Raw genomic sequence first — 11,221 nt, forward strand, 5'->3', positions numbered from 1 at the left:
GGCTGTACCGTTCCTGTGCCCTGCTCCTCATACACAGTCAAACCTCACGTCTCTGTGGATAAGAAAGGCAAGGAACAGAATAACTCTGCCTGCAGAGTTCACTGGATACCAGGAATCCAGAACACTTGTTTCAGCCTCCACCCCGCACCCAGACTCTATCCCCGTCTCCAGCACATGCGGAAGGAATAGAAATCATCCTCGATTATTAACCTGAGCAGAATGGAACCAAGAGGGCAAGTTCGCCTGGGGCCAGAGGAGCAAGAGGAGGGCTGCATATTCATGCACTCCAAGGTCAAGCAGGAGCAAAGTTTGGGATTTTTTTTTTAAAAAAAAAAACACTGTCTATGTCTAGATACTTAGTTTGAATCTCAATTCTAACTCTGGTATAACTTAATCTCTCTCTGCCTCAGAGTCCTGAAACACCATATGTAAAAGATAAAAATATACATCTACAATGTTTAGCAGGATCTGGCAACTTAACGGACCAACAAACTACACAAATTATCACTAGGATTGCAGTGTTGCAAAATGGATCAGCAGAGGATTTGGAGTCTGAGGGCCTCCAGGATGCTGGCTCATGGGCCTTGTCAGCTGTGAGGTTTTGGGAGTTTCCTAACCTCTCTGAGCTCTCATTGTCTCATACACAAAATGGGGATCATGCAATCACTTCATGGGGTTACTCTAAAGATTGACTGAGAATCTGCAGGAAAAATGCCTGGTGCAGACCAGATGTCCTGCCCACGCCAAGAGGAGACGTGCCACCTCAGGCAATCAGATGAATCTCTCAAAGGGCACTGATGCTCAACGTGCAAAATACCAACCTGTGCCCCCTCGTTCCTATCCGCCTCCCACATTCCCTATGATGTTGTATGGCCGACCAGCTTTCCTGTTACCCAAGTGAGAAACCCTGCAGTCCTCATTGACTCCCAACAGTACATCCAGTAAATCCTTCATCAGGTTCTATTGAGCCTACTGTTAAAATACTAGTCACTCCATTTGCTTCTCTCCATCTGCTCACCAGCAACTTGCCCCTAGATAACATGTCTCCAGCCTCATCTGCCCGCCCAGCCTTCCCCCTTCGATCCACTCTCAAGCTGCAATTACATAGTCCCCTCTCTGAAGTACAAATCGGATCGTGCCTCTCCCCTGCTTTAAATCCTTCTTGGGCTCCCCCACGTAACATCCAAGTCCCTTAGCGTGGATTCCAGGGCCTACATGATCTACCTCATGCGTGGCTCATTCCCTAGCCCCGTGGTCGGCAAACCACGGCTCGTGAGCCACATGCGGCTCTTTGGCCCCTTGAGTGTGGCTCTTCCACACTACATTGATGCGCACACAGTACTTCAAATGAATCATGCTCTCTGCAGGGATTTCACACATGCTCCCCCCTCTGTTTAGAATACTCCCTGTCCCTTCGCTTCTCCATGCTAACTCGTTCTCAATCTTTATTTTTCAGCTTAGCAGTCATTCATTTCTCCCAGGCCCCTTCTGGTTCTGTGTGCTCCAGCCACACTGATGCGCCCCAAGTTCTTCAAATGAATCATGCTCTCTGCAGGGATTTCACACATGCTCCCCCCTCTGTTTAGAATACTCCCTGTCCCTTCGCTTCTCCATGCTAACTCGTTCTCAATCTTTATTTTTCAGCTTAGCAGTCATTTCTTCCAAGAAGCCCTCCCAACACTTGAATACTGGGTTAGAGGCCCCTCCCACTGTAGGCAAATGTCTCCCCAGTAGAATGGGAGTCTCTTGAAGACAAAACTCCTTTTTGTCGTTGCAATACCCTAAGTGCCTCAGACTGCGACTTCCACGAAACAGGCACTCAAATATTTGTTTGTAGGATAGATGCATAGATGCCAGTTAACAACGGGTGTTGCCCTGTGGTGCAATCTCTGGGTGCAGGCAGCGGTGGCACTGAGCTGCCCACCGCGGCCACCAGAAGGTTTCCTTCCAGCAAAGGCAGCACCTACCTAGGATGGCCACCACCTCGTCGTCCTGGATCACCTCCAGGGAGCCCGAGACCACGAAGCAGAGGCTGTCGACGCTCTCTCCTGCGTGGTAGATGAGGTCCCCCGGGGCGCAGTGCACCGTCTGGAACTCCATGGCCAGTGCCCGCAGGCAGCCGTCGCTGGCCAGCCGGAAAGCAGGGTGCTCCTTGAACACCTTGCGGTTCAGGTGCACGCAGATGTCAGCTCTCATGTCCTTGGGACAGATCTGCAGGACCTGGGCAGGCACGGGAAGAAACAGTGTCAGGGCCCGCCTCTCTGTGGCCTCCACCCCACTGCCCCTCAACACCTGGGGGCAGAAGCAACCCTGACTGGGCTAGACTGCACTCGAGGTGCTGGCAGACAAAGAGAGCCACAGTCCCAACCTCATGGTGCGTACTTTCTTTGGGAGGCAGTGGTCCCCAAAATCTGTGTTAAATGCTCAAACGAGGCTTCCCAAGAGTAGAAGGGCTGGAAGAGTGGGGGACTCTTTAAGTAGCTGGGGAAGGCCTCTCCGAGGAGGTGACATTGAAGCTGACACCTTCATGATGTATCAGAGGGAGCCATGCGAAGAAAGAACATTCCAGAAGAATAACAAAGGCTGTGCGGAGACCTGAGCAATAGCCAATGTGAATGAAGGGTAAGGGGTAGGAGATGAGGTTTCGGGAGGATGCCAAGCAGAAGAGTGTGTAGAGCTGTGTAGGTAAGAAAACCCTTTGATTTATTCTGTGTGATGGGGACACATTGGAGGACTTTGAGCAGGGAAGTGACAGGACCTGACCTATATTTTAGAGGATCATTGCAGCTACAGAGGGGAGTTTGAGGGTCCTGGCTTTGGAGAGCAAGAATGGAGCCAAGGAATCCAGTTGAGGCTGGTTAGCTAGATTGAGGTACTCGCCTCTTCCCTCCCCATCTGTATGGCAACCACCACCTAGACCAGTGATGGCGAACCTATGACACGCGTGTCAGAGGTGACACGTGAACTCATTTTTTTTGGTTGGCTTTTCTTTCTTAAATGGCATTTAAATATATAAAATAAATATCAAAAATATAAGTCTTTGTTTTACTATGGTTGCAAATATCAAAAAATGTCTATATGTGACACGGCACCAGAGTTAAGTTAGGGTTTTTCAAAATGCTGACACGCCGAGCTCAAAAGGTTCGCCATCACTGACCTAGACAGTTCTGGAAAATGCCAGATAAGGATAAAATCTCCCTCTCCCATGGGAAGGTGGTGCCTGGCCCTCTCTGCCTCCACACTGTGCAGATCCACACCCGTATGAGTTCGTCCCGGCCAGCCCCAAATATAAGCCTAGCGCCTGAGACCCTTCGGGAAGACTCACTCCCTGAGTGTGTACTTTCGCTTTAATAAAACCTCTCTGCTTTACTGAATCTTTCTGTCTCATTCTCGAATTCTTTCTTACATGGGGACAAGAACCTGGACACTGCCACAGGGTTGAGGCCTTTCGTGGCCTCCCTGCGAGCCTCTGGCATCAAAGTTAGGTCCCTCCTGCAGGTGTCCAGGTGAGGCCTAGGGGACTTGGACTGGAATGCTGGCAGTGGAGCCAGTGATAGGGATCGTGTTCAGAACTGAAATGATCTGCAGACGCACAGAAGATGGGTGTGATTTAAAGAGAGATATAAAGTAATATTTACTAAGCACTTACCATATGCCAGGCATTGCTAAGTATTTTAGAGTGGTTCATTCATCTCATACTTATTTATAGAGCATCTGATTATATGCCAGGAATCATTCCAGGCTCTGAGAATGTAGCAGAGAACAAAATAGACAAAAATCCCTGCCCTTGTGTAACTTAACATCTAATGGGAGGAGACAAATAATAAGCAAAATAAGTAAAATTTAGCAGTAAGTGCGGAAGAGAATAGGAAAGAAGGAAGGGAAGGTCAAGGGAACGTGATTTTACATTTTTGAGTATTCTGTGCATTCGCTAATTGAATCCTCACATGACCCTCGGAGGTAAATACTATGATTGTACCACTTGTCCAAAGTGGCACAGCCAGAAAGTGGCAGAGCTGGGATCTCAAACTACATAGTCAGACTCCTAGCTTATATGCCAACCACTCCCTATACAATGTGGCTGCCCAACACAAATGGGCTGCGATTTGGTTCTCAGTATTTAGGAAACCGAGGCAACATGGGAACTATAAGAGGCTCTGGGTCCCATCTTTTAAGGAATGAAAATTTCTCAGCCTTTTCCAGGGGGAGAACTATTTCCTTGGACAAAATATTTGCAAGAAGCCATTGCACAGCCCCCTCCATATTAAGGAACACAATAGCCCCAAGTGGACTTGTTCAGAGAAATTAGAAGTGTTCCTGAAATAATCCTAACACACAATCAACCATGCCCAGGGAGGACATTTCTCCCCCTCCCCGCGTCCCCGCTTTAGCATTTGCTTCAGCGTCTGTGCTCACCGTGGAATCTGCAAGTCCCTCAGCCTCCCTCAAACCCCAGCTCCAATCTCGGCAGCTTTGCTCCTACCCCACCCCGCTCAGGTGCCCCTAAGCTCTGCATGGAGGCGTGGCTGTGAAGAGGGCAAACAGTTGAAATGCCCACTCTCTCCTCTCCAAGTGGCTTAGCTGCTCTACACTTGGGCATCTCCTGTGAAATGCACTCTGCTACCACTGGCTGGTGAGGAATAAATGGAATTACACCCACCAGCACACTTCCCTGGGGCAGTGTCTGGCCCTAAGAAGGGCCTGGAGGAATGCCAGTCCCCTCCCTCTGCGTGCCTCTGCGTTCTTGCCCTCGGGTTGCAGGTTGCTAAGGCGGTCAGGATGGTCTCCGGGAGAGAGGATGGAGGACTGGTCGAGACCGAGGAAAATTCAGACTGCCAGTGCTTGGGAGTGCTTGCTAATGCTTTCCTCTTTAGAGCTCATTAAAACAAGACTTCTGGAGAAATGTGGATTTAATTTGAATCCTCCTCTCTCCAAACAGAACACAAGGGAGTGTCAAATGCTCACGTGTCATGTCAAAACTGTGCTCAGTGGTTCGAAACCAAGATTTATTCTCTAAAGTTCACCTTTAAATATTTGGTTTCCTCTGGGGTGGACTTCGCTGGCAGAGGCTGCTAGTGACGAGGCCTTGGCATGGTGACAATGTCTTATTCGTGGGCACCGTTCGCGGAGCCACTGGGAAGCATGTGTGAAGAGCAGAGGGGCCCTGGGGTGGAGGAATTACGGGCTGTCACAGCCACCAGGCATCTCCATCAGCCTTCTGTTGGCGCCACACTGGGCGGGGTAGGGGACCCTGAATGCCTGTCTCTGAGGGAGAGTGTCAGCTCGAGGCCCTGCAATGGGCCACCTTCCCTTCCACTTGGTACTGAAGAGAGACTATCCCTGCTGGTCCTTGAGCCTTGAAGGCACAGGGGAGAGGTCACCATGGCGGCTCCTGGAGCCCCCCCCAGACTGGGAGGACAGCAGCGAGGCTGGGAGAACAGGCTTTCAGGCAGGCAGATCTGGATCCAATTCCTGCTTTAACACTTAGTAGTCATGTGCACGTGAGGCAACACTTAGCGTTTCCTCCAGACTCCGTTTTGGAACTCGAGCACAGAAGCCTCCTGGGCTCGCGAGCCGGCACATGCGGGGTTAGGCGCACGTGGGCTCTGATTTTGGATGTTCTCAGGGCAGCAGAGCAGCGGGGCAGCCTGAGGGGGGCTTTGAAAGTCCAGAAGGTCAGAGTTCAAAGGGCCTTAGAGGTGGGCCTTAGTACTAAGCCATCTCCTTTCCAGGTGTCACAGACTCCGAAGGACAAGTGACATGCTCAAGGTCACCAGCCAATTACTAGTAAACTGAATGAGCCCAGCACTACCACCCTCCCACCATACACACACACACACACACACACACACACACACACACACACACACACACCCCTTGGCTCCCCTGCTCATCACTGACCTTTCTGACCTAGCATGGAGGCGAGGGGACTGCTGGAGAGGCATGGGGCATGGGACTGCAGTGGCCGGCTGGCAAGAGCAGCCATCCCAGGTCAGGCTAGGCTCTGTAGGGAGTTGCCTTAGCATCCCTTCTTCTATGGCAGTGGTTCTCAACCTTCTGGCCCTTTAAATGCAGTTCCTCATGTGGTGACCCAACCATAAAATTATTTTCGTTGCTACTTCATAACTGTAATGTTGTTATTGTTATGAATCTTAATGTAAATATCTGATATGCAGGATGGTCTTAGGCGACCCCTGTGAAAGGGTCGTTTGACCGCCAAAGGGGTCACGACCCACAGGTTGAGAACCGCTGTCTTATGGGACGAGAACCTGGGGCAGATCCCTAAGACCTGGGTGGGGGAAGGCTGTCAGTGCTGTCTCCATGGGCAGCCGCCCAGCTCTGTCTGCAGTGTGGGTGGGGAAGGGGCTTCTTCCCACGACCAGCTTTGCAAAGGCATCCTGGCCCCATGGGAAAAGGAGCCCCAGGGCTGAGAGATCAACGTTCCTTTCTGCTCCATCAGCTCCCAGGCACCCCCCAGGACCCGCAGCCTTGCTGACAGAGCAGAGCAGCAGCAACAGGCACCGCTGGGGCCGGGGACTGGCTGAGCCAGGGACTAAGTCCTGCCTGTCTGAGAAATGAGGGCAACTCTGTGCTCGTCCTTCTTCCCTCTGCCACATGTTTTATTTATATTTTTTAAAAAATGATAGTAGGAAAAGCACAAAATTGGAAGTCAGACAAATTGGGTTCAAATTCTGGCTTTGCCGCTCTACTCTGTGACCATGGGCAGTTACTGAAATTAATTGGGCCTCCGTGTCCTTATTGTTTTCAACAGAAATAACAGCAGGGTCCTGTGAGCCTGCGTGAAGCATGAATACAGAGCCCGGCGTGGAGACGGGCAGCATGTACCTGTGCTCCGTGTACGTGCAACTCACGGAAGCTGGTGCTGTGGTGTCGCTGGGACGTCACTCTTGTTATCATGGCAGAAGTTCAACAGAACTAAAGTACCGATCCTTTTAAGTTGGGATCCGTTAGGTTTAGTTCCAGTTTTCCTTTTAAACAGCCAGCTCTCAACCAACTGTTCTAAGGGAGGGAGCCCAGGAGCTCAGGCAGCGGTCCAAAGCCAGCTGAATTTGGCTTTGAATGTGTCCTAAGGCATTTTTGCAATGGTGTTATCTTTCTGTTTCCTCATTCTAACAAGGAGAGGAATCAGTATTCCCCCAAGTGCTTACAAATTGACGATAAAAGAAGAAGTGCAGTTGAAAAGACTGAGAAGCAGAGGGAAACGGGCCTAGGATTACATTGTTGCTTATAGAAAACACACAAAGGAGATAACTCTTAAGTGAATAATAAAGCCCATTGCGTCTTTTCTCTGTTCTCTCCAATAGTCTGTTCTCTACTCTTCACTTGATTGAAATGCATCTAGAATAATGCAACTCTCAGGGAACAAGAGGGATTTGTGGTCATTTCCACTTTCTAGGTGGGAAAACTGATGTCTAGGGAGGTGCCTAACCAATGCCTTGCCCAAGTCAGCTGATGGTTAAGGCACCAGCCCTCGCTCAGTGTTTCCCAGACCTGTCAGATAAATAGAATCATCTGGGCACTTGTTAAAAATGCAGATTTCTAGTCTCTCCATTACCCCTCACCCCCACCCCAAGTTCTCATTCCATAGATCTGGGGTAGAGGCTGGGACTCTGCTCTGAATGACCACATCACAGGATTCCTATCAAGGCCAAGACTAGAGTGAAGCCACAGTCTCGGGCACAAAACTGAAGGGGATGCTAAAAAGTCAGCAATCGAGATAAATCACGGTTTAATGCAATGTTTTAAAAGATCATACAAAAATCCATGGTGAGCAAAATATCAGAAGTTTGAATACACACAGGATCAGTAGCAGTGCTGTGGCATCCTAGCCTGAGGCAAAAGGACAATCAGTAATACTGATGACCGCGCCCTGCGTGGCCCCGATTCTTATCATTATATGAGTGTAGGAAATTCTGCCCTGGACAGTTAGACGTCCATTTCCATCAAAATCTCTGGAGGTAGGATCTGGACACCCAAAGCCACCCAGGTGAATTTGAGACACAGCCAGTTTGAGAACCACTGTCCTATGAGAGGCCCAGGTCTCCCCGGGAAGGCTGGCAGACAAGGAGCTTATCTGAGCTCATCGCCCTCCTCACCTTCTCGGTGTCAATGCCTCTGGACATGGACCAGGTGGACACGATATAATCCATGACTCGCTCACTCAATCCCTTTGGCACCTGGTAGAGCTTCAGGAAGTCCCGAACGCTGTTGAGCATCTCATGGTACCTGTTGGTGTTGGCGTACATCTGTTGGAAAATGGTCGTCACATTCCCGAAGATGGTGGCATAAAGAAGTGCTAGAGGCAAGAGGAGGAGAAGAAATGACACATGAGTGGTCCCTGAACCAGGGCCCAAGAATGCCCGCCTTGCCCAGAGCTGGCCAATGGTCAGAACTGCCCTCCCTAGGACAGGCCGTCCTGACTTCCCAGGAGAACCACACCCTGAGAGCCTCTGGGAGTGGAGTCTCCTACCACCAGACCAGTAGGACAAGGGCAGGGTGGTGGGAGCTGACATGACCAGGGCCAGAGCTAGGATACAGAGAGAGATGGGCACAGTGGGACTACTTCATTAATAGAGCCACATAGAGTTTGAGCCATGCCTGAGGCCACCAATAAAATGTGTTTCCATGTACGCCATACCAGCCCACATCCACCTCTATCAGCAAGTAATCCTTATGAAACCCTGCCATGTGCCAAGCACTGTGCTACCTGCCGGGACAAGAGGGTGAATGAGACACTCAGTCTCTCTTGGCCCTCACACAGCAAACAGTGCAGTGGAGGGACAGACCTGGAATGCGTAATCACAAATAAGTAATTAAGAACAAGTCTTCTGAGAGCAATGGAGGATGTACTATCTTTGCATTTCCTATTCAGGTGCATGTTAGTACCACAATCCACTTCACTCTCATGTGACTCCTGGGGCGGGGGTGTTATGACGAGAAAAAATCAGGTCCCCTCTGAGATGTAACAAGAACATACTCTGTGCTCCTGCTGCTCCCCCAGGTTAGTGTCAGGAAGGAGGATGATTATGTCATCACAAAACCCCACCTTCTAGCTCCCAGTTGCCCTTGAATGCTGACCTCAGGTGCCAGCACTTCCAGGAAACCTCCCCACAAGGGTGACCGTGACTTCCAGGCATGTCTATAGAGCTCATATTACACATGCTTCCTTCTTGACAAAGCATGAGTTGCTTGAAGACTGGACACATCTGTTTCTTGTCACTGTATCCCCAGGAGCTAACACTATACCAGCACCCAATAAATATTTATCAAATTTGTGAATTTCACACACAGTTTTGCTCTGGGTTTTTAAAAATGAGTTATTGATAAACGATAAACTGCACATGTTTAAAGGACACAATTTGATGTTATATGTGTACACCCATAAAACCATCACCACAATCAAGATAGTGAACATCTCTATCACCCCAGAGAAGTTTTGTCTTGTCCCTTTATAATCCCTCCATCCCTCCCACTTCTCCCTACTCTCAACACTTTCCCATTCCCAAGCAACTGCTGATGTTTCCTGTCACCATAGATTAGGTTGCATTTTCCATGATTTTATATAAATGGAATCATACAGTATGTACTTTTTAAAAGCATCTTTATTAAGATAGAATTCATATACTATAAATACATCCATTAAAGAATACAATTCAATGGATTTTAGCATATTGACTGAGTTGTACAACCATCACTGCATCTAAGTTTAGAGTATTTTCGTCCCCGCTCCAAAGAAACCCTGTACCCATTATCAATCATTACCTGTCCATCCACCCCACTCTCATCCCCAAGGCAACCACTTCCCATCTCTATAGATTTGTCTATTCTGGAACATTTCATATAAATTAAATTATACAATATATGGCCTTCAGTGGCTAGCTTATTTCATTTATCAATGTTTTCAAGGCCTATCCTCTTATTGTTGAATAATATTCTATGTATGGATATACCACTTTTCACTTATCCATTCATTAGTTCATGGGCATTTGGGTCATTTCCACTTCCTGGTTATTATAAATAATGCTGTTATAAACACTCATGTACAAGTTTTTGCATGAGTATGTTTTTATTTCTCTTGGGTATATACCTAGGAATGGAGTTGCTGGGTTATATGGGAACTCTATGTTTAACATTTTGAGGCACTACCAAATGGTTTTCCAAAGTGGTGTATCATTTTACATTCTCAGCAAAGGTGTGTAAGGGTTCCCAATGTCTCCCAAAACCTAACACTTGTTATTCTCTGTGTTTTTTTTTTATTATAATTGCCATCTTAATGAGTGTGATCTCTATCTCACTGTAGGTTTGATTTGCATTTCCCTGATAGTTAATGAACTTCATTCAGCACCTATGCATGTGCTTATTGGCCATTCATATATCTTCTTGGGAGAAATGTTCACTAATCTACCTAATTAGTAAATGCAACCTAATCTACTTTTGGGTTGTATCAACAATAGTTCATTCCTCTTTTTAAGAAATGAAAAAATTATGTTGAAATAATTATAAACTCACAGAAAGCTGTAAAGATAGCACAGAGAGATTCTGTATAACTCTCACCCCGTCTCCCCATCGGTTATATCTCAAATAACAAGCGTACAATATTAAAACCAGAAGATTTGCATTGCTATAAAGTATGTGTATAATCCTGTGGTGTTTTATCATGTGTGTAGATTCACGTAACCAGCACCACATCTGACACCACAAGTTCCAAATACAGGACTGTTCTATGGTCACAGAGATCTCCCTTGTGCTACTCACACTCCCCCAGAAACCACGAATCTCTTCTTTTTTATAATTATGTCATTTCAAGAAGGTTCTATAAATGGAATCATCTAGTATTCGATGTTTTGAGACTGGCTTTTTCAACTTAGAAATATCCTTGAAATCCATCTACCTTGTTGCACATATCAATAGTTTATTCCTTTTTTTGTTGATGAATTCTATCCCATGGTATGGTACAGTACCTCGTTTCTTTTAAACAATCCTACTCAGGCTTAGGAGGCAGACTAAGAGGGAAGGAAAAGGAGAGAAAGGCATGGATCTAGAGGCCAGGGAAGGAAACCTTCAGGTAGTCGGCCTGGCAGGGCTGGATACGGCGCCTGAAAAACTGAGGCCACAGATCCACCTGAAGAGAACTGTAAAGGAGGGTCAGAAAGTGCTGCCTGGGAGCGGTGTTCACCTGACTGACCAAAAGGAGGCGGAT

General features: G+C 47.9%; 1 protein-coding gene across 2 annotated transcripts in view; it reads right to left on the reverse strand.

The window, feature by feature from the left end:
• Window positions 1–11,221, reverse strand: part of KCNH1 (potassium channel, voltage gated eag related subfamily H, member 1) — a 252,546-nt gene that overhangs the window by 67,236 nt on the left and 174,089 nt on the right. For both annotated transcript variants that reach the window (XM_015568819.1, XM_015568818.1), the window contains exons 8-9: window positions 8,118–8,317; window positions 1,968–2,220 (exon numbers count right to left, since the gene is read on the reverse strand). In XM_015568819.1, the coding sequence (XP_015424305.1) occupies window positions 1,968–2,220; window positions 8,118–8,317 (453 nt within the window). The remainder of the gene's footprint in view (window positions 1–1,967; window positions 2,221–8,117; window positions 8,318–11,221) is intronic.

This window comes from Myotis davidii, unplaced genomic scaffold, assembly GCF_000327345.1.
Source record: "Myotis davidii unplaced genomic scaffold, ASM32734v1 scaffold1525, whole genome shotgun sequence".
Lineage (NCBI taxonomy): Eukaryota > Metazoa > Chordata > Mammalia > Chiroptera > Vespertilionidae > Myotis > Myotis davidii.